Genomic DNA, 24935 nt, shown 5'->3' with positions numbered 1-24935 from the left:
ATTTTACACTCTGCAAATAAACTGTAAAAACAAACTACTATGTACGAGGTGCAACTGACGCCATTGATGAAACTTGAGTAAATCACCGAGTAACTGTGCTTGAACTGGCTGCACGGGAGCACACAGAGGCCAACGCTGATGCTGGCAGGCTCGTCTAGTGCAGCGGCTCAATCCCAGAGACAGTGATGCTGATTCACAAGTGGGGGGCGCCAGTGGTCATGAGCTGGCTGCTTAACGAATATACGGCACTGACTGATCAGCTCCGGCGTGCTGGCAAATTGCTCTGTGAAGCGACTATAGCCGATTGCGATGTTCAATGAATGTATGTCGCTGAATATACTGGGCTCCGGCATGCTGGCAAATTGCATTGGGAATTGACTATAGCCAGTTCCAGCGGTTTAAGGGTCAACATTTTCATGTAGGATTGCCGTTTCTGAGCAGCCTCTCCCACTCTTGTCTGTTCCACACTTCTCATCTGATATCCCTTTCTTCCTTTGACCCCCCTTCACACAGTCCATCCACTTTCTCTTCTTCTCTATATCCATGATTACGCTCCCCTCATTGTTTACCTCTCTTTTCATTACATGAACGTTACATTTGAATTTTAATATTTGCAAACCTTTCTGAAAACATGTTTTCACTTTGTCATTATATGCTATTGAATTGAGATTGATGTGCAAAAACATCACACATCAATTTAAAATGAAATTTAAAACACAATAAAATGTGCAGAAAGGGTTCTGAATACTTTTTGAATCTGCTGTATCTGGCCTGAAATTAAATTGATTTTAAAAATTCAGCTCATATGAAAGTTCTGACAGAAGCTTTGCATGTGTGACTGAACACCTCATTTCTAATCTTTAACCTCTTAAGAAATTTCACCCTTTTAATAATCTTCTTAGCCTGAAAAATGCTTTAAATATGAGGAGCGAAGAGTTTTTTAATATAGATTTGGAGTTGATATGTGGAAATTTTGAAATTCTATTTGTAGTGCAGTAAAGTGAAACATCAGCCTGAAAGAACAGCTTGGAGGCTCGAGTGTTGGGGTGTAAACCACAGAGTTACTGCTTCACTCTCCACTCGTCACTTACTGTGTGATTCCCCTAATTGTAACACAACATATGAAACTGGAGTCCTGTTCTTATTTATTGTAAAGTGCCCTGTGATGGTGCGACATGATGATCACCTGAAGACTGCAGCAGCAATTAAATTATATAAAATTCTGATTACAGCTCAATGATTTAACAAACTACTTATTAGCTGAATGCCCCCGTCTTTTCTGTATGCCCATCATATATGTAGTGTCAATGCCAATTCCTTTTCAGGGGTAAAAATGAAGTTTTTTCAGTTTTCCTTTTTTGTAATTTGGTTAAAAACACTCTTTACAAAAACTGCCATTTTGAGCGTGTTCTTCTACATGTGATTTACAGCATTAGGAGACCCTGGTGACCTTCCCAGCATTAGGGTTCAATACAGAAAACAGCTGTGGTTGGTCAGTCAGTGAGTGCATCATGGGACACACATCAACACTCCTGCAACTGACTTGGAACAAGCATAACTGGATCAAAAATTCAGATGAATACAAGGTAAACATTTGAGATCAATATTGTATTGGAATCAGACCAGAGTTCAAACTCCTAAAACACAATGGTGCTGCTCTCTGGGGGGAGGGGAAATATCAAATGTTTGGTTTTACTGCTTAAAATCTGAATCCCTCTCTACAGAGAGAAATTCTGTTTTATGAGTGGATAGCAGACATGACACCCAGTTACTTACTGGTATGCTGGCGATTCTGAATCCGTCTCGTGCTCCGAGATGAGCTTCAGTTCTCCCCGCCTGCTGATTACTGCTGTCATCTGCGGAGAGATATACAATAAAACTCTCAGTGGAAGACGAAGACACAAAGGCAATTCCCTTTTTTAGTAATGTGATGTTAAGAACACTGCCTTTCTTTAAGAAATGTACACCTGTTAGCGTGCAGCTATGAGAAAACTGATTAGAAATGGAATGCATGCTGTTAATTCACAGAAACAAACTTTAAAACAATACACAAAGAAGATCGGGGAAAAATATTACAAATAAGTTTATTTAGTAAACCCACCACATGACAAACCAACTCAGGATCACAGATTAGAACCCAAGTGCAGCCATGCAACAGGTGACAGTCACCTCAGCACCACACTTAGTTCAGATGGAAGGGAACCAGTGTGAGGTTCGTGTATGGAACAAGTTAATAAAGTAATAATGTATAAATTGTTGCAAATTTTATTATGAAACTATGATGAAATAGACTAATCCCACTACATTGTTGTTTGCTGACTGATTTTTATCATGCTTCATATCTGAAGTTATGATATGAAAATGATTTGCGTGTATGTTCTGACTTTATTAAACAGTTAGGACCATTACAACCAAACCAAAATTTGAAGCTTTTCATTGTGGCCAAGTAAATAATAAAGCCATAAAAATAAAGTTGGGGTGACAAAACTAATACAAATTATGTTTGTGAGATCTGCTAAAGACAAAGGATGACATTGAAGGGAAAACAAGTTCTATACCCAAGAGTAATGTCAGGGTGTGTTGAAGTGTGGAGACCAACGTGTAGATAATTCACACAGGAATGATAAAAATGACATGTAGACGGTTGTTTTGATCAGAGAACAAGATAGGCAGCCACGATCACAAACATGATGGGCCAATTTAAAGAGGGCTGGCATTCAGCGGATATGAAAACAGTACAAGGTAGAGATGAGTCACATGACGTACACCTTTCCTCAAATTGAACTTGTCAAGGAATGTTATGCACAAAAATTAGAAAAGAAGCACTCATAAACTCCTTATACAAAAGCTAAAAGAGACTTGATAATGTAAGAAAGCTGTAGATTCTCAATTATGTTATTAAATGACATTTACTTGACTGAGAAGTAAACCGGATTAGCGTGTTTTTTTTTTTTTTTTTTGTTTTTTTTTTTTGAGGAGTACAGTGTGATAAAAGTGAAAAGGGTAAAATAAAAATACACTGATCATACATACATCCATCCATCCATCCATTTTCCAACCCCGCTGAATCCGAACACAGGGTCACGGGGGGTCTTCTGGAGCCAATCCCAGCCAAAACAGGGCGCAAGGCAGGGAACCAATCCCGGGCAGGGTGCCAACCCACCACAGGACACACCCACACACACACCAAGCACACACTAGGGCCAATTTAGAATCGCCAATCCACCTAACCTGCATGTCTTTGGACTGTGGGAGGAAACCCACGCAGACACGGGGAGAACATGCAAACTCCACGCAGGGAGGACCCGGGAAGCGAACCTCAGGTCTCCTAACTGTGAGGCAGCAGTGCTACCACTGCGCCTCCATGCCACCAATTGATCATACAGATACTGTAAATTTGTTATACATTTTATATTTGATAGTTAGCCCCCTTGATAAACTATATAACCATTGTAAAAGAGGGATTGGTACAGTGGATTCAGAAAGTATGCATACCCCTTCATATTCTCTGCATACTTGTTGTAGATTTAATTTTAAACAGAAACATTTTCCACTTTTGCCCATCAATATTGGCTCAATACCCACAATGACTAAGTGAAAAAATGTTTTCAGAACAGATTGCAAATATTTTAAAATACATGCACTGGAATCTTTCATTAATAGACATATTCAGATGCTTAATCCAGTATTTTGTAGTTAAGTCTCCCTAGGTAAGTTCCTACAAGCCTTGCACACCTTGATTTGGGCAGTTTTTTGTCATTCTTTCTGAAAGATCTTCTCAAGCTCAATTAAACTGGATGGGAAGTGTCTGTAAACTGCCATCTTTAGCTCACTGCACAGATGTTCTACTGGGTTGAAGTTTGGGCCACTCAAGACTTGAGACTTGTCCTGAAACCACCCCAGTGTTGTCTTTTCTGTATGCTTTGGGTCATTGAAGTGTTGAAGGTGAACAGTAGCCCCAGTCGGAGGCGGTGTGCGCTCTGGAGCAGGTTTTCTTCAAGGGCCTCCCTGTATTTGCCTGCATTTGTATTTCCCTCACTTCTGAACAGTCTCCCTGTCCTTGACAAGCACCGTCATAACATGGTGCTGTTAAGACGCACTACAAAATCTTCATGGGCTTGGGAGCAGGCCAGACTCTGTGCTGATATATCCAGCAGAGGCACACTAAATTCAGCCAGGTCTAGGATCTTACCTGCTGGCTTCTGGTATAGCACACTGGACTTCTTGACAGAGTCAGTTTGGATGGGCTGCAACACTTCCAGCATCATCGCACTGAGCACTGGAGCACCGCAGGGTTGCATGCTTAGTCCACTGCTCTTCACCCTGCTGACTCACGACTGCACAGCCACGCACAACACCAACCACATCATCAAGTTTGCGGATGATACAATGGTGCTGGGACTGATAAGCAGGGATGATGAAACAGCATACAGAGATGAGGTGGAACGGCTGTCTGCATGGTGTGAAGACAACAATCTCTCAGTGTCGAGAAGACAAAAGAGATAACCGTGGACTTCAGAAAATCACATCCTGCCCACATCCCACTCAGCATCAACAGTTTAGATGTGGAGCGTGTTAGGAGTACCAAGTTCCTTAGTGGACACAACACCTCATCACTAATCAAGAAAGCCCAGCAGAGACTACACTTCCTGAGGAGGCTGAAGTGAGCAAGTCTTCCCCCTTCCATCCTCACCATGTTCTACAGAGGCACCATTGACAGTGTTCTGACCAGCTGCATCACTGTCTGGTATGGCAACTGCAACATATCTGACCGCAAGCGCCTGCAAAGGATAGTGAAGACAGCAGAGAACATTATTGGGGTGCCACTCCCTTCACTACAGGACATATTTTACAAACGCAGTGTCCACAAGGCCTGCAGCATTGAGCAGGACCCCTTACACCCCTCACATGGACTTTTCACACTTCTGCCATCCAAGCCAGACCTGCCAGGCTGCAGGAGAGTTTTTACCCCCCAAGCTGTCAGACTCCTTAACACCAGGCTGCCCCCTGGGACCTTCCACACGTCCTCAACCACCTCTAAAAACAGAACTTTTATACATGTGAGCCACTGTCCTGCAAAGACGAGTGTGCATGGAGACGAGAACTGAAAATCTCAAACTGACCTTTAAGGATTTTGACACTCTTGATATCCTTCTGCTGTGAAACATTCTGACCTGTCATTGTTTACATGTCTTAAACAACTATTAGCATACACCGATCATTTCTGTATTATCTATTATTTATTATTTATTCATCCATCCATCCATTTTCCAACCCGCTGAATCCAAACACAGGGTCACGAGGGTCGGCTATTTATTATTTATTATATTACATATCTTACACATCAATATTGCTGCTACTTCTTTGTCCTATATTTGCACAATGTCTTGTCTTGTTTGTGTTTTAATTTTTAAATTTAAATTTTAATTCTATTTTTAATTTATTATTTGCACTTTATGTTGTTACACTGTGGACCCTGAGCTTCGCAATTTCGTCTATTTGTATACTTGTATATGGTTCAGATGACAATAAAGTTCACTTTGACTTTGACTTTCAAAATGGGAAACTGGACACAAAACTAAGTTTGAAAATACAATTGCAAATGCCCTGACAGGGAGAAAAAAAAATTAAACCATAATTCTCTTGCTGTATAATAAATGGCAGACAATGAATCTTTTTAAAAATAGAAGATTCATTTTGACAAGGCTCTGTAATACTAAAATGCTCACACAACAGCATGGATGTTCCCAATGGCAATCTGATAGTAAAACAAAACCCTAAAGAGTGTGGTCAAAAATGGAGCAGAAGGTCAAAAATCCAGCCTATCAAATAAACAGGAATTTTCCAAAAACACAAGAGAACTCGCCAACAACAAGAACAGACGTAATGAACTGCATTTGACCTGTAGGTCTCCTCAGCCTCTAGAAGGCTGGTGGTGGTTCCATATGCGTATTGGGGAACCACCCCCAAAGCACAAAGAGCATAGGGAATCATATGACAATACATAGAAACTAAACGGCATATTATTGAAGTAATATAAATGGAACCTAAGTAAACATGACAGACATACTGCAAGAAGCACGCTTTTAAATTACATAAAGGACATAAAAAAGGAACTTTAACTGAGAATAAAGAAGACAAACCGAACCAGGACAGATGCTGCCATCACTATCCTTCACTGTAAGGATTTTTTTTGGTTCAGAGTTACACTTTTTGGTATATACAGCTAACTTTAAAAATCAAAACAGAGTGTTTACACATCTAAATAAGGAAATACTTCATTTTCTAATCAGCCATTACAATAATTTACTTCAAAGAGCAGAAAAATAGCAGCAGAGAGAAAACAATATCAAATATTTTGATGTGCTGTATTTATAAGTAATACATAAAGTGCAACAGTAGTTGCTATTATAGAATTACTTTTTACGCTATACTTGTGTGTTATAATAGTTCAGACTCACTGACATTTTTATTACACAGAATAAACATTAATGGTACTGTGAACATAGCGTATTATCTGAATTCTCTAATGTGCTTCCTTTTGCTAATGACCTTGGATTTTACAGCATATAACTAAAACAAACAAGCGTCGGGACAGTGGCACAGTGGTCTGCAAGGCTGTCTTAACAGCTCCAACTTCTGCTTTCAAGTCCAGCCCGCTGTCTACTCATGCGCTCTGTGAACCAAACATGTGCAGACATCTGTGATGTAATGATCTTTTTTTTTTTTTAATTTTTGTTAATTTTGTTTACTGCTGGTTAATTGTGTACTGTCTCTTTCAATGTCGTGCTGTTCCTTGTTGTTTATAGGTGGTTCCCCAGGAGGCAGGGCCACTCTGACATCACCACTCTTGAGCTCCTCCTCTGGCTATTTAAGCAAAAGTAACAGGAACTCATGCAGCCTCCTCATCTTAGTCGTTTGGAGCTTTCTGTGAGTATTGCTGTTTCTTAGCTTTTGTTGGGGTCTTTGATTGTTTTCCTTCTGTCATTGGATTCTGCTTTCTGGATTTATGTATTGGGATGTGCTTTCCTTAGGACTGCCTTTTTGCTCTTCTGACCTTTTTAATTTTTTTTTTTTTTTAAATATCCTTCATCTACAAAGATTTTCAGTTACCTTTTTGGAGTTTTTACACAGCATCTCCCTCTTGTAAGGCATTTGGGGACATTAAGTACTTTTTTAATTTTGATAGCCACCTTTCCCATTTTGGGGCCTAGCCAGGCTGAAGCCTAATGTTGCTGTTTGGAGTAAGCTGGTATAGTTTATTATTATTATAACTTATTTTTTTCAAGATAGTTATATTTTTGTGTTTTTGCATTTAGAGCACAGGTAGATCAAGTGACTTGCTCATGGTCACACAGTATCAGTAGCGGGATTTGAATCCACAACTCTAAGAGTTTGAAGTCCAATGCCTTAGCTGCACTCTCTTCCCATTTATTTCAGGTTTGACATACCTGCAACATCGTGATGGAATGAAAACGTTGAATGAGCTACTTGTTTCTCAGGGTTAAAAAACCAGATGGAGAGCTCAGGAGTGGAGATGTCAGAGTTGCTCTGCTGCTTGGAGGACCCACCCACAAAGAACATGGGACATACGCACACTTGGTGACAGTACACAAGTAACCAATGATAAACAAGATTCAGCCATCTATTTTCTAAACCAACTTTATCCTGAGCAGAGTCATGGTAGAGGCAGGAACAATCCCTGGACAAGGCGCCAGTCCATAGATGCAAAATACACAGAAATAACATTAAAAATGGGTAAGGAATGGTCCATAAAGCATACATTTTAGTAATACTGCAGGAAAAGATTTTACATTACAATAAAACTGGTTTGATATGTACAGGGATATACAATCAAGTACATTAAATTTTGTATTACACATATTATAGGTAATATTATGTACATAAGTGTATAGTAAAATGAATGGGAAAATGAATTAAGTGAACAACTTCAATAATATCTGAAACTAAACACATTGAGTCAGTGAAGTAAACTGTAGACAGATGGACTGGGATGAGGGCTGACTTGAAACCTCTGAGCATGTCGACCATCACTGAGATGTAGTTAGTTGGTGTGTGTGTGTGTGTCTGAAGGAGTTCATTTCTTCTCTTTATCATGCAGCATGTGTTCTTGAAAGACAAAAACCACCTCTTATCTTAATTTATACATTTCTGTGTGTGTGTGTCTTTGCGTCTGCATGCACTTATGTGCTTCTGTGTGTCCATGCATGTTTATTTAAATAAATTATGTATCTCATATTTGTGCATACTTGTGCAAAAGTTTTGCAAATCAAAAGGCCTGGTCCCATAACCTAAATAAAGCAGACATTAAAAATCCCAATTTAGCTAAACCATTTTTGCATCCGTTATTGTTGGACATTGGTCAAACTGTTGTTTGTCCAGTCCTTACCGCCATATCCTTTAAAAACAATAGGCTTGAAGCGATAACAAGGCAAAAATGATGCTTCTTGTCGAGACAATAGGTCAGTTTTTTCTGGAAGTTCTCATTATACACAGGTTTCTTTGTTTAGGATGGATATCTCAAAAACTATTTGTTAAAAATGTTTGTATCTTTTCAAGCATGCAGTCATCCATGCAATCTCTAGTCCAGACAATGCAAATAATCACAACCTTTTCCAATGAAATTTGTACTTTTAAGGCATGAAAATCAATTTCAGTTTTCCATAGACACCATGTTAAAATCAGTTCTTAAAGTTTTCAACATCTTCGTGTCAGAATCGGAACTTCACTAAATAGTGATTGTTTTGACCTCATCACCAAACTTCCATTTATATGGAAGTAAAAATAAGAAAAATAATTAAAAACTAACAAAAACAACAGTAAAACTTAAAATATGCAAGAATTCAAGCTGTTACATCTCTGTAGTGATTTCTGTGTGACAAATAGGACAAATCTATGCGTTTTCTGTGTGTGAAGCAATGCCAAGAAACGCGACTTACATGACTTGAAGTGGAAACCTCCTACTTTACAATTTGACATGTTAGCCTCACTATCTGCGTGTTTAAAACGGAGCCCTTAGAGACTCTAAAGGTCCGACTGTGTGTGTACATGATGTGCATTCCACTTAATAATCATTTGTAATACTAGCTGGTTCAAAGAAAACAAAGACCCTTACATTTGCATAGTATGAAACAAGGAATCAAGTTTATTATAACGCACATAACAGTGAGTGCAGTCTTATTATTCTTTACAGATTAAGAAAATTTGCCTAGAATGTTAAGTGAGCGATCAGTGGATCTTGCTGTGTACAGAAGATGGCAAAATGGTGTTAACTTCAAATTAAAGGGCAACTATACTGAAACCTTTTATAAGAAACAAGAAGTTGACAAATTAACATCATTTGCAAAGGAAGACTGATATCACAAGGTGTTTGAGATAACACTAACACTTGTTTTCATTTAGGTGTGAATAAAAGGCTCGCAGTGCCGCCTGGTAAATATACTTAACTCTGTCAAGAGTGAAGAAAAGTAGAGCGAATGAAAAATAAATAAATAAAAAACCAAACTGGCTTAACCACAGCAATAGCACTTTTTTTTCTTTTTTTTTTCCCTGCATAAAACAACATTTGCTTGAGGGGCCTTTCAGATTTTGGGTTTTGCTTTACACAAGTGTGTTATGTAATGCAGAGAACTAATTTGATTGATTTATATTAATGGAGACCGCTGATTATATTTTAAACTCGCAGACATCGTGCAAAATATTACAAAGTGCTTTATAGACCAAACAGAATTACAAACACTATCAAACATACCACCAATGCATGATTAGAACGGAATAAAAACTGTAGTGCAGGTAGAAAATAAAGACTAAACTAATTTAAACTTCATAGGCAAATTGCAGGGCTCAGTCACTTTTTTTTTCTTTTTTCCTAATAACAGCTATAAACAGCCAAAAAATGAAGAATAATTATTTTATGTTATGCATGTGCTTGTCATGTTTCAGCCAGGGTATGTTCTCTGGCTTCTGTTTATTTTCCTTTCTATCTCTTCTTTGTTTATTTTCAAGTATTATTTTGTTTTGTTTATTGTAATTATATATGATTTGTTCTTATTTACTTGTTAGATTAACAGCCATAGCGTAATGAGTTGCTCTCCGATTCTTGTACTTTGCAGGTAGAACACCAAGAGTTGGATGATGTCCCTGCTGAAGAAACCCCACCTTTATCTGCCGAGGCTTAAAGCAGATCCTTCACTGGTCCATTGATTTTTAACTGAGTGCATTTATTTGTAAGCATTAAAATTTATGGTGGCACAGTGGTAGCCCTGCTGCCTCGCAGTAACGAGACCTGTGGTTCGCTTCCCAGGTCCTCCCTGAGTGGAGTTTGCATGTTCTCCCCGTGTCTGTGTTGGTTTCCTCCCACAGTCCAAAGACATGCAGGTTAGGTGTATTGACGATCCTAAATTGTCAACTCTGTGTGTGTGTGTGTGTGTCCTGCGGGGGGTTGGTGCCCTGCCCAGGGTTTGTTTCCTGCCTTGCGCCCTGTGCTGGCTGGGATTGGCTCCAGCAGACCCCCGTGACCCTGTGTTGGGACATAGCGGGTTTGAGACTGACTGACTAACATTTATGATTCTGGGATAGTATTGCTTCTTTTCCTTAGATTTTGTATTGAGACTTGTACACCATAGAGTGCTTTTTTAGGCAAATCCTGTTTTCTGTTTTACCCATTTTTGCTATTTGTAAATAAATTCTTGAATTTAAAAGTGTATTTCACTGGCTTTATCCTTCTAGTCAAAGGTTTTGATGGCTTCATTACCTAGATGGGCATTAGAAAGATTTTGGAATATTAAAGAGTTTAAAACTTTAAAAGTGTTAATTTGGGCCCGAGAAGGCCTGCCCTTCAAGTTGGGAGTTCAGAGTGGCAGGGGTGAGTCCAATTCTAGGTAGGCAAGGAAGACTTGGCCTGGCTTGTGGAGCCTTTAGGAGGCCTCAGTCATGTTGTGTTTGGTATGGTTATTATTTCTTTTTTTAAACCAATATTGTGGTTCTTTGTGAGTAATTACTTGCCCTTTGGGTCACAGAGTTCAATTCTGACATTTTTTTCTTTCTAGAATTTATATTCAGATGATGTAGCTAATGATGTGCTAAGGAGCTCTTTGCAAGAGGGTGTGGATCTGACAAGGGTGGAAATGCAATTTACTCGTCAAGGCTGCCTGGAGATTGTACTGTTTGCAAGCAAGAACAACAACCGTAAGGCTTTAGAACGCCACACATTGCTGGCTTTTACAGAACACAAGGTAGGCCATTCACTTGTGCCCTAATAAAACTGAACCTAAGGCTGCTGAAGAATTTCTAATCCGCAGCATGAGTGTACCTCCAGCCATGTGAAAAAGTAAGTGCTCACCACAAAACATATTTTTTCTTTTTTTAACACATGTGGGCAGATTGTATCAAGATGTTCATTTAAACCATATCTATAGATAAAGGTGATATAGTGTAACAAACATCATGGCACATTTATATTTTGTAGTCCAATATAAATAATCGCAAATTTTGCATGTGGAAAAAGTAAATACGCAGATCAGACACAGATATATTTAGAGAGGATTATCTAAATCTGCCCTCTTAATTAAACCTCAGACATTTAGTTTGGTTTGCTCTTTATTGTGCACATGATGTGTGTGTTCACTATGCCGAGATTGAAAGAGCTCTCTGAGGTCTTCAGAAAGAAAGTTCTAGATGCCTAGGAGTCTGAGAAGGGATTTAAAAAGATCTTTTACAAGTAGGGCTGCTGTGAATCTACACACATAATCCTGTCAAATTTTATGGTTCTTCTTTTTCGTGTACACACAGGTTTTATAAATTTGACCCCAAGACTTCTGGAGTAATGTGCTTCAGACAGACAAGGCAAAGATAGTTACTTGGCCCCAGTAACAGAAGAGTTGTTTGGCAATAAACAAAGACAGCATTTGACTAGTAGCACCTACTACCAACTGTAAAACACGAAGGTGGGAAAATCACCATCATAGAATCCATTAAGAAACCTTCACTGTACTAGAAGGTGCTTGAGGGTAAACATGGACCTTGCAACATTACAATGACCCTAAACATACCAGTAAGTGTACTACAAAATACCTGAAAAAGAAACTGAGGGTTCTGGAATTGCCAAGTCAAACTCCAGATTGAAATCCTGTTGAGATGCGGTGTAGGGACTTCAAACCAGCTGAGTGTGCAGGACACTCCTCAAATGTCACACGGCTCATGCAGTTCTGCACAGAGGAGTGGGACAAACTTTCTCCCAGTCAATGTCAGAGACTACTAGACAGTTATAGGAAACGTTGACGTGAGGGAGCAATACCATCTATTAGCGCCAAGGTGCGGTTGAATTTGTCCAAAGATGGAAATGGCATATATTTTTATTTTTCAAAGAAATGTATGATTTTCTTTTTCACCTTCCTATTACCTACTTTTTATCTAAAGATGCTGTTTAAATGATAAAGCATGTCCACATATATTAAAAAAGAAATGTTTTGTGGGGTGTACTTGCTTTTTCACATGACTATATGAGCCAGGCTTTCTGGAAGGTAAATAAATAAACAACTTGTTCTGTCACAATCAAGCGAGTGTTTGACCAGACACACACAGGGGCAATAAACAGTCCCTGGGGCTTTTGCATCACGCGGTGCAGTAACTTAAGTTTTTAAAGATAAAGTAATACTCGCCTACTAAAATGTGGCCTGAGAACAGCTTTACAGCTAAGACAAACAAAGAAAATAGAGAAGTGGGAAATGAAGGAAGGCACTTGATTGAAGCTGTAAGCAGGAGCAGAGATAGAGAATAAAGGGAAAGCTTAAAGGTGGCAAATGAGCAGAGAAAAGAAAAGCCTCAAGAGAGTTTCCTGTTGATGCAATATGGCTGATTGCTTTGAAAAAATCTCACGAAAGGCACTACTGCTGCATACTTAATGACTAAACTGTTTATTGTAGAGTTGCAAATGTTATTAATATACATAAGACGGTTTATGTTTTAGACATCTGAAATCTGCTACTACATCTCTCCAGCCAATATTACATAGGCAGGACAGAAGAGTCTCTCATTCTATTTTTAAAGTGAAATTTTCAGCTTGGCCTGGAAAAGACAAACAGCAGAAGCAGAGAGAAATTCACTAAGTATACAGAGAAATTATCTGAAGCAGGTACTGTTATGTAACATTTGTGAAAAGGCGCTATATGGGTGTCGACCCGACAGACTGACACCGCGAGACGCACATAAAATAAATTTATTTTCTTCACATAACACAGTCCCAAAAGACACACCAAACAAAACACCCTTCCTTTCCTCCACTCGTCTCCCTCCTCCAGACTCCGGCTCCTTGAGTGGTGGCTGCAGGCTCCTCTTATAGCCCACCAGGAAGTGCTCCAGGTGGTAATTAGCCTAATTAGGCTGCACTTCTGGGTGTGGCTCCATCACAGCCCAGACGGGCTCGTTAAATTGTTCAGCTCCCCTGGTGGTGGCCACGGAGCCCAAAAGGCATGAGCTGCGGTGTTCCACGATTGTGGCCCCGATACCGCCCAGGGGGGCTGCCACCAAGTGTCCCGGAGAACGTAATGAGCCTCCCATGGCAGCTTCCCTGGAGTCCGTGCCAAAGCACAGCAAAGCATTTAAGAGTCCATTTCAGAAACAAAAGGAATAGAAAACATTTGTTTTCAGTGTTAATTTATAAAGCCTACATTACAACTTTTAAAAACAGCAAGGAAGATGGCCTGCAAGAGTAAGGGACATACAAGTACAGTCCTGTGAAAACGTGAGTACACCCTGTGAATTTTTTCTTTTTTTTTTTTTTTTTTTTTTTTTTTAACAAATTGGACATATCAAGATTTAATCTCATTTAAACACTATCTATACATAAAGGCTTTTAGGGTTCAAAAATCGCAAGAGAATCACAGATTAATCAAAATACAGTACGTCTTTTAAAAGGGAAAACCGTGGAAACTTGAGCGTGTAAAGAGACAAGTCCAAAAGAATCTACAAAAGAGGATATTTCTTCTCGGAATTGAAACATTAAAAGGAAAGACTCAAAGCTGCAAAAAGGAGTTGTCTGAAACAATTTTTAAAAAATGCACACAATCCAAGAGAAGAATCCAAAAAACAAAGCAAAAAAGTCCACTGCTTATAATCTTTAAATAAAAAGCCACCAGCTGAACCACAGGGTTCTATGCCTGTTCTAGCCTGAATATAAAGGTGGGAGGCATACAGTTTTCTGACCGTTATGAAATGGTTCAGAAATGTTAAGCAAATAGTAACGATTTGAGATGTAACAAGATTTAAGCTTTGAACAGAACTTTTCTTAATAAGAATTTTCCTTTTTTTTGCTATTTTAATTTTCTTTTTTGTGTGAACCATTTTACTTTGAATTTTAATTAAACTTTTAAAAATGAAGATATTTTGTCTGTGGAATCATTTCTACGCGTCAGGCTTTTGTTGAATCCCATTTCTGAGTTAGAGCTGCTGAACTTTGGTAACTTTGGAAAAACGCAGCTACAATACTATTGGTATACTAGCTGATTACCCAGTGGCTTCGCTCACTGAGTGCAAGGGAAAAAAATCAAATGTAGTCTATAAGTTATTAAACAGTAACACATTAACATTTTAAGAAGTAAAGATACATTGAGCACTACTGGAGTGGTTTCGGGTAAACTACAATTTAAAGGCACTATAACACAACAGGTAAGTAGTACTAACAGCAGCTAAAATGTATTTGGATCATCTCTCAGTAGTAGTAGATCCCTTTTGAAAGGCGCTACACGACGGCTATGGTATCGAAATTACATTTTCTATGTGAACGTTCAGATTTCTGCCTGTGGTAATGTGCCTTACTGGCATTACCAGCAATTAAAGAAAATTAGTTTTGTGTCCTCTGCAGTGTTAAGAGAGAGGCTTTGGTTTGGGATAAAAGGAAAAAAGGTATAAAGAAAGGAAATTTGCCTTTTTCTTTTATATAGTGTAGAGAGACGTCTTCCCTGATGATATGAGCGCATTTTGGGGAGCATTGCGGCGGGTCTCGTGTAGACTAGAGAGACGGCCCTACCATTAACCGGCCGGGATGGCACTGTCGGTCCTCCACTTCTGTGCGTGCCTCCCACGACCTCATAACCCTATACATGCAAAAGAAAGTGCGAAGCGCCTTATTAGTTTGCCGCAGTCTAGAAAATGGATCCCGTGTTTGCAGTTGTCTGGGCTATAGCTCAGGGGAAGGAGGAAAAAAATTAAAAGTGCTTACATTTACTTAAGGCAGAAGCGCAGTCGCCGTCTCAAAGGCCGGCACAGCTACGCATGCACTGGCTGATCGACTTTTATAGTATTTTTGCAGGGCAGGAGACACCACTTTTTGCAGACACATTCACGTCATCGCATGCCTATGGAGGGATGACGTGGAACAGGTTAATTGGTCGGCGCGAGGGCGCCGAATACAAAAAGAAATTACAGCGCCTGACAACCTTGCACTATATGCCTGTGATTCAAGAGAAAAATAATTCTGATAAATGTGGACGCTGCCCTTCCGTGCTTAACAGGCAGAAGGTCCAAACAATTCCCAAGTCCAACACTTTACATGAAGAAGTCTGTACATCATCTTAGATGTAAGCTCTCCATCTTCTTAAAATAATTGATTACAAAAGCAACCTTGAATGTTGCGGGGTTTTAGTGACCTGAACTCACCTTAAGGGACAGCAAGTAGTCGTGCAGGGCAATTTACAAACAGAGTCCTGCTTCGATGGCGCCGATTACACTCATTCGCAAAGATGTCCACTCTCCCAGGAGCCGGCGGGGCACTTGAAGTGTCACAAACAGTGCGAGAAGAGAGGACGCTGCCCGAAACTGTGACGCTCTCGACCCCGCGGAGCAGCCCGACATTCTGTGCCTCCCAGCATCCACTTTGTTCTCAACGTAATTTCCATATTGCGTGGTCATACGTAATTTCCGTTTCAAATGTGAAAAGAATTTTATCTATATATATATATATATATATATATATATATATATATATATATATATATATAGATAGATACCGGCAGGTATAAAAGTAAGTACACCCCATGGAAATTGCTGGCTTTTTCAACATATTTGAACAGGCAAACAGTAGATCTTCATGCAAACAGTGTCTACAGATAATGGCGATATAAAAAAAGTAAGTCCACCCTTGGCCTCAGAAGGTGGTATTGCCCCGTTTAACAGAAATTAATTTTTGTTGGTGTTTGGCATAACTGCCCACCAGTCCCTGACAAAAGTATGGTGAAAATTTGACCATCCCTTCATGCAAAACTCCTACAGCTGCAAGATGTTTGGGGGTTTTCTTGCATCTACTGCCCGCTCAGGCCACTCCACCCACAGCATTTCAAAGCAGTTTGTATTAGACCTTTGACGAGACCAGTACATACTCCTTTTCTTCTTTTTGAGCCATTCCTTGATTGAACTGCTAGGGTGCTTCGGGTCACTGTCGTGTCGCAAGGTCCATTTAGTGTTCCACTTCAACTTTCAGACGGATGGCCTCATATTCTCCTGAAGCACGCTTTGATTTGATACAGAATTCCTAGTTGACTCAATGACTGTGAGCTGCCCAGACCCTGAGGCAGCAAAGCAACCCCAAACCAAAACATTTCCACCACCACCACGCTTCACAGTTGGTTCTTCTCCTGAAGTGCTGTCTTTGCCTTGCTCCAAACATGTCTCCTGTTACTGTGGCCAAACACGTCTGTCTTTGATTCATCTGTCCTGAGCACATTTTTCCAGAAGGCCTGGTCTTTGTGTAAATGTTCAATGGCAAGCTGTTGTCTTGCTTTAAAGTTTCTTTTTGGAGAGCAAAGTCTTTTTCCTGGCATGCCTCACATGCAGGTCAGTTTTGCGTGATCTCTTTCGCATTGTAGATGCATGCACCTTGACACCAACTGTTCAAAGAGTTACCTTCAGATCCCGTGATAAAATTTTGGGGTTCTTGGAGACTTCTTTTACCTTTTTCAAAGGATCTGCTCTTGGACTGAGTTTGCTAGGCCAGCCAGCCCTGGACATAGCAGCAGAAATTTAAAATCTACGCCACTTGTGGATGATTTTCCTCGCAGTAGAATAATTGATTTCAGATTATTTGGTGATCTTTTAAATACCTTGGCAGACTCTTGGGAATCCACCACCTTTTTTCAGGGGGTCTTAGAGAGCTCTTTTGATCTTGGTATAATGACACTGCACACACCAATAGCAAGGAGAACACCAGACCCCCTAGGTATCAGATAGATACAGATAACTTGGAACACCTGATTATATTTCTATGAATTTGAATTGGTGATAAATATGACAAATCTGCATTTTTGTAAATTTAGATTAAGAGAATTTAAATCCATTTTATGCGTCATTTGTTCAAGTATAATTCACTACCTTTATCTGTAGGCACTGTTTGCATGAAGATCTAATGTTTAATTGTTTTTAAAAACTCAACAGTTTTCATGAGGTGTACTTACTTTTTCACAGGATTGTAATACATAAGACAAAAAAATAAAAATACATAACAATATCTACATAAAGGTATCAAAAATGAATGAAAAAAACGTAAGAAATTGAAACCTAAGCCAGCAGGGGAAGCAGAGACTAAAACATGACAAGTGAGCAGTAGAACAGAGAACCTGAAAACAACAGCATATACCAAATGTACAGTTTATGGCAGATTGTAAAAGGTCCGAGATTTTGTTTTATTTTAGATTTCTTCAAATATGAAATAACCTGTGAGCTGACTCCACATTTCAGAAGAACGGCTATTTCTTTTATACCGAAGGGCACAATACCAACTATTGGGGCTACTGGATGCTTTCTATGGTGACAGTGTGACACCTTTACGCTGAGGCTATCATATACATCTGTGCTTCATCACTGCTTAAGACCACATGCTGCCTGATGGTACAAGTATTAAAGTGAAGTGTAACCAGCTGATAACACTGTTAGAAGGTGAAGAAAATAACTGTAATTATGTCTACATCAGATCTGCATAGTTTCAGGATATGACCACCTACTTTACTCTTTTTAAAATGGTAAGTTTTGGCAATCTGCATGACTTTGTGCTACCTGGTGCCAAGTGCAGTGACACTGCAGATAATCCACTGGTTATGAACATAATAAGATTAAGCGGATCGGTAACTCTACATTTACCCTCTATGAATGAGTGTGACTAATAATAATAATTCTTTGCATTTATATAGCGCTTTTCTCACTACTCAAAGCGCTCAGCAATTGCAGGTTAAGGGCCTTGCTCAAGGGCCCAACAGAGCAGAGTCTCTATTGGCATTTACGGGATTCGACTAGTGATGGACTGACACCCTATCCAGTTTTGGACTATGTCGTATACCCAATGCAGTTCCATATGACACTTTAATGAAAAAGTGGATTGAGGAAATAGAAAGATGAATTGGTTTGTTTTGTATGTTTATGCCAAGGATGGGTTAAGAACCTCTCAGGTCCCTGGGTGGTTTAATGAATGGAGCTCCCTTGCAGATAGTTGTTCTCAGTTTTAACAGTTTGCACACGAACACCCAGTCGTTTCATACAGAGTGGCGGTTTACACTCACGATCTTTTGTTGTGGACACTCCCGTTGTTTTATCGCGCGTTCCCTTGATCGTTTCATTCAAGTGGGTCTCCCTTGGCGATTTCTGTTCTCAGTGTCGGTCCTGGGGGCCCACTGTGGCGGCAGGTTTTTGTTCCAACCAGCTTCTATTTTTAATTGGACTCCTGGGCTAATTAAGTGAACTGTTATTTGTCAAATTCTGTGTTTTGAGAAAAATGTAGAAATTAAAAAACTAAGTTTGGTATATTAAAATGTACCAAGCAGTTATATTGGAATAATGTATTTTGTTTTCTTTAACAATATTTTCATCTTGATTTTTCATTGTTTTTTGCAGAGTGTTCTAATTGTTTAATTAATTCATTATTTTCTAATTAGTGGGTCTAACGCTGAAGTAGTTGCAGCCTTGTTGTTTGCCTGGCTGTCTGCTCCACTGGTTGTCATTATTAGGATACAATGAAGGGAGCAAACTGTACAGAGAAAGGGCAAAATAATCAACAAAAGGTTAAGCATTTAAATCTCTAGCAAAAGTAGAAATATTCCTAAATGTCTTCATAAATGTAAAACATGCTGCGGTACTTTCTTAATGAAGAATAAGTGAAGAGGAAAAAAAATGTCTGCTAATTAATTGAGCTCCGAGTTATCAGATGTTGTCACGGATTAGGAATCTGGTTGGAACAAAAACCTGAAGCCACAGTGGGCCCCCAGGACTGACACTGAGAACCCCTGATTCAGACAATAGTTTTGCGTTTGGGGAGCTGGTGGTGTGATACTGAAGCAAGAAGCACAGTCTGGAACTTTCTGATGGTAGATCTGCCCCCAAATATTTCCCCTTGTGGTGTACGGCTGGGGCACTTGCCTGGCCGGGACACCTCTATGCTGGAAGGACATCGGGGGGTTATGAGGAGCATGTCCAGAACATTACCCCCCAGGGAGTGCTAGGTGGCAAACCCCCACCAGGTTGCAGAGATGCCTCAGACTCCTGCAGGACTCCCATGGGAGCTGGGGCCTCATGTATAAACGGTGCGTACGCACAGAAATGTTGCGTACGAACCTTTCCACGCTCAAATCGCGATGTATAAAACCTAAACTTGGCGTAAAGCCACGCACATTTCCACGGTAACTCATTCCTTGGCGTACGCAATTTATCCGCCCGGTTTTGCAGACTGGCGGCACCCAGCGTCAAAGCAGTGCTACTGTTCCTGTGTGAACACCCTTTCTTAGATCCACATCCACGGCGGCGGCTTTATCAAATACACTGAAATTAACCGCATATCGTTCATAAATTTAATGCATCTGATTGTAATTAACCTGTAACAATATAATGGTCCACAGAAAGGTCAAACTACTGTTCCTGTGTGCTCATCCTTTCTTTCTTAGCTCCACATTCCTGACGCGGCTTTATAAATACACTGAAATTAACTGCATATTGTTTATTAGTGTAATGCATCTGATTGTAATTAACCTGCTGCAATATAATGGGCCAGGGAATAGCCATAGTATTCCAAATACCAGAACTGCTTTAGCGTTGTTACTCTCACTGCATCTTCTTCTTCTTTCAGCTGCTCCCGTTAAGGGTTGCCACTGCGGATCATCTTTTTCCATATTACTCTCACTGCACCACTCAGAGTATTTATATCACTGTATCTGAGTGTGAATCACAGCAGCAGATGATCGGAAAGAGAATGATCGGTATACAGTTTCAAGTACACACTACCTCAACCACGGCAAAAAGCGTCAAAGCCTTTCCTGTACGGACCTCGCGTTTCAGAAACAGTTTCATCCCAAGAACTATAAACGCACTCAATCACCTCACTGTAAACTTACACTACAGTTATAATATTGCACAACCTGCGCTACTTTATAAAGCGCGTATGATGACAATATCATTTTTAAGATGAAATGCAGCAAAATATGTTGCTTATAGTATACAGATAAAACTTTAACTTCATTAAAATAATCTGTATTGCTAATAATTAAACATGTGAGGACACGGTGCCGCAGCGTATAGCTAGTTCAAGGATAGCTCCTGCCTTGCGCTGTATTCTTGCTGGTGCTGACGCGACACTGGAAGGATAGACGAATAGAATAATTAAACATGTACTACGAAGATATTTCAATGTTCCTTAAAAGTTTTGAAGAATCGGCGTTCTAAGCTTACAAATGGCTTAACGTCTATTACAGAGCTGATTGTGTGGCGATTGGAGAAAGAAAAGTAAGGTCAGGAATTGGAGGTTAGTACGTTTGAAAGAGACAGTACTTCTGTAATAAATTATTTCATCGAAGGTCACACATGGTGCAGCAAGCCTCTTGCGTGAGATATGAACAATCACTGCGCCACTGTGTTCCCATGTTTAATAACACGCTTTCATTCCTATCATCATGAAAATGATATCACGTATACATCTCAGTATTTTAATTATTCAGAGAGCTGTAATATCACGAATGTAATGCATTCTGTGTCCTGTCGGAGAAAGAGTAAGAACGGAAGCACGTAGTGATTCACACACATAGAGCACATAGAAGATCAAACACAGAAAAAAGCATTTAACGTGCTACTTGAGAAACTAGTAAAATAAATGATTTTAAGATGAAGTTTATGATGTTCTACTTTAATGGCAAAATAAACTAGGTGATTAAAGTGGAAATTTCGAGATTAAAGTTGACATTTCGTGCTTTTTTCCCACTGTGTGCCTATGTTTTTTGTTTGTACCCTAATACGCTTTCATATGACACTCAGACGGTGGGCTACGACTTGCCTTTTCACGGTGACTTTGATATGTGATTTCTTTTTTATTTCGGGCACTGTGCGACTTTGTGAATTTGATCTTTCGAGTTTTTCCGACACTCTGTCACTCGATCATCTTTCTTTTGTTGATTATACCACTGTTTAAACCAACAAATAGTACGTTTTTCCTTTGCCTCCACTTGGTATTCGCTGAAATTCTTATATTTTCCCCTGTGCTTTTCCCATTGTCTTTTCACAGAAGGCTATTTATATTGATTTGCATATTCAAAGAGGCGTAATTCTGGGAGGAGTTGGGGCGGGACAGAAGGCGCGTGCACGTGCGTTACTTTTCACGCAAATCGGGATTTATGCAGTGGAAGAACGTGAAAGTATGCGTGCGCACAGATTCCTGCATCTGGATTTTTCTGTGCGTACGCACAATCCCGCTTTTGTGCTTACGCCATGTTATAGTGTGAGTTCTACGCACGGCGTTATACATGAGGCCCCTGGAGTTTAGTGTGGCCTTATTGGGTTCCGTGGCCGCTGCTGCTGAGCCCTTGATTGCAGCGTGCTGCCAGAAGTAGACCAACGAGCACCTGAAGCACTTCCAGGTGCCTTATAAAAGGAGCCAGCAGCCACTACTCCAGGGGCCAGAGTCGGGTGGGAGAAGAAGAAGCTTGCCAGGAGGAGTGGAGGAAAAGAGAAAGAGGAAGAGAGAGAGAGAAGGAAAAAGGAAGGAAGAGAATTGTACTGTGGTTGTGCTTAACTGTGCTGTACAACTGGGAAACAGAGGAAGGCGTTTCCCACAAGAAAAAACAAAAATGTGTGCACTAAATTTGTGTCCTATGTCTGGATGTGTCGGGTTGAGGCAGCAGGAGGGCCGTCTACAGGCCACACCTGTCACATTACATGACTTTTCCAAAGACTTTAAGTCACAAATGTCATTTACACCATCTTAGCTAGTTGGAGGCAGTCACTGTATGCTCCCATGACCACCAGGTGTATAGTATGACACACTCCGCAACTCAGTCCAACCAGTCTGATTCGGTTTTTAGTCATAGGGGGTGGGCTGTGTGTACGCAAGAGTAGAGAACCAATGACTGCTTATCTGAAAGTATAATGCATTTATACAACAAAAAGGAACAAAGAATGCAGGTGTTTAGGACCTCGCACACATGATGTCTCATGTTTTATGTACCACAACGGGGGGGGGGGCTGAGATTGTTACTGACCTGTAAAGCATTTGTACAGAACTGTTGTTGTCAGGCAGCATGTTGTTGGCTATCAGGAAAAAGGGGGGAGCTCACAATATTTTGGAAATGTGAAACCGTGCTGAGAAGTCATGTAATTTGTCATCCACTGCGATTTTCAGTCGTGTAAAGTGACACACTCGGGCAATGAGATTAGCAGCCGCGGTCATCAAGTTCCACATCCCCGCCAAACAGAAGCTGTGTAATGTGATTTCAGCCTAACTAAACTTAAACTGTTATTTGTTTTTATTTTAAAAACTGATGCTTTCACTTTCCAAATGAATTATATTTAATGATTTACATCAAAAAAATAGAAGGTACATATATTTTCTACTGCCTAGTAAATAATTTGGAAGTTATAATAGTGTTGTGGCATCATTGGTGTGAAAAATGAAATTTTTTTTCAGAGCAGTGTTATATCTGTACGACTGGTGGTAAGCCATTCTCATGTTATCTTTGTGTCTTCCCAGTGCTGTGTGGTTACACGTAGTATCACTGTTAAACTGATAAAGTGGACTCTTCTGGCCTCACAATGTTTAACAGATAAGGCACTATTAGTAAGGGGCAAGCGTGTCAGACCACTGCACCATTCCACCACAATTGTTTAACCTCCTCTGGATTGTAGTATTTTTTTGTAGAACTCCAATGAGAGGAAGGAGGGCCGGCTGATCTCAAGTTTTCTTCTTCTGCAAAAGCAACAGGATCCAGTAAGTTATTTTTATGGAATCTGTATAAACTCGCATATTATGTACATGGAATAATTGCTAATATACGATTGTAAATGTATCAGTTATTACATCTTTTCACTTGTGGCACTCAGTTTTTGTTGCCTGTCTTGCTACACTTGCTGAACAATCAGGCCCTCTTTTATAAGTCACCTTGGATAAAAGCGTCTGCCAAGCAAATGAATGAATGGAATATTTTAAACGTAACTATGGCACTCGAGTCTGTCCGTTTACGCTTTCTAACACATACTGTTACATGTATTATGCAGTCTCTCTCACTCATTCTCTTATTTACAGTGCTCTTTTTAAAAGTTGTTAGAGCCTTTAAACTTCTAAATGTTGCTGGATTACCGATGTTTAAATATATTGGTCTAAAGTGTACCTTGAGGACACAATTAGGTTTTAATATTTGTAGATATCTCTCAAGTCAAAAACACAAATCTTCTTTTCCCACAGGTCTTCTGACTCTGTTGCTCTGAATGGTCTAATTGCTAAACCAAGGATTCCAAATGGCATTTGCCTTTACAAAGCTTATTTCATTTATGTATTTCGGAAATAAAAGTTGTGGTTTTCTTAGGAATCAATAGTCTCGGCATGGACCTGAATCAAAATTACGAACTGGAAGACTAAAAAATATTCTTAAAATATCAGAGACAAAAGTAGGAAAAAAATGTTTAGATATAGGCCATGTCACATTACATGACTTTTCCAGAGATTTTTCAGTTGCAGACCTCATTTACGGAGTCTTTACAAGTTGGGGACAGTTGCGGCACCCTCCTGTGACTGGCAGTCATGTAATGCGACATACAGTGCATCCAGAAAGTATTCACAGCGCATCACTTTTTCCACATTTTGTTACGTTACAGCCTTATTCCAAAATGGATTAAATTCATTTTTTTCCTCAGAACTCTACACACAACACCCCATAATGACAACGTGAAAAAAGTTTACTTGAGGTTTTTGCAAATTTATTAAAAATAAACAAACTGAGAAATCCCATGTCCATAAGTATTCACAGCCTTTGCTCAATACTTTGTCGGTGCCCCTTTGGCAGGAATTCCAGCCTCAAGTCTTTTTGAATATGATGGCACAAGCTTGGCACACCTATCCTTGGCCAGTTTGGCCCATTCCTCTTTGCAGCACCTCTCAAGCTCCTTCAGGTTGGATGGGAAGCGTCGGTGCACAGCCATTTTAAGATCTCTCCAGAGATGTTCAATCGGATTCAAGTCTGGGCCACTCAAGGACATTCACAGAGTTGTCCTGAAGCCACTCCTTTGATATCTTGGCTGTGTGCTTAGGGTCGTTGTCCTGCTGAAAGATGAACCGTCACCCCAGTCTGAGGTCAGGAGCGCTCTGGAGCAGGTTTTCATCCAGGATGTCTCTGTACATTGCTGCAGTCATCTTTCCCTTTATCCTGACTAGTCTCCCAGTCCCTGCCGCTGAAAAACATCCCCACAGCATGATGCTGCCACCACCATGCTTCACTGTAGGGATGGTATTGGCCTGGTGATGAGCGGTGCCTGGTTTCCTCCAAACGTGATGCCTGGCATTCACACCAAAGAGTTCAATCTTTGTCTCATCAGACCAGAGAATTTTCTTTCTCATGGTCTGAGAGTCCTTCAGGTGCCTTTTGGCAAACTCCAGGCGGGCTGCCATGTGACTTTTACTAAGGAGT

General features: G+C 40.0%; 1 protein-coding gene across 2 annotated transcripts in view; it reads right to left on the bottom strand.

Moving 5' to 3' along the window:
* ahi1 (Abelson helper integration site 1) overlaps window positions 1-24935 on the bottom strand; it is a 225479-nt gene that overhangs the window by 11537 nt on the left and 189007 nt on the right. For both annotated transcript variants that reach the window (XM_051919275.1, XM_051919274.1), the window contains exon 26: window positions 1777-1856. In XM_051919275.1, coding sequence (XP_051775235.1) covers window positions 1777-1856 — 80 coding nt within the window. The remainder of the gene's footprint in view (window positions 1-1776; window positions 1857-24935) is intronic.

The sequence above is a fragment of the Erpetoichthys calabaricus genome, chromosome 15 (assembly GCF_900747795.2).
Source record: "Erpetoichthys calabaricus chromosome 15, fErpCal1.3, whole genome shotgun sequence".
Taxonomy (NCBI): Eukaryota; Metazoa; Chordata; class Cladistia; order Polypteriformes; family Polypteridae; genus Erpetoichthys; species Erpetoichthys calabaricus.
Note: the sequence above shows the minus strand (reverse complement) of the source record. Positions and strands in the feature narration are given on the sequence as shown.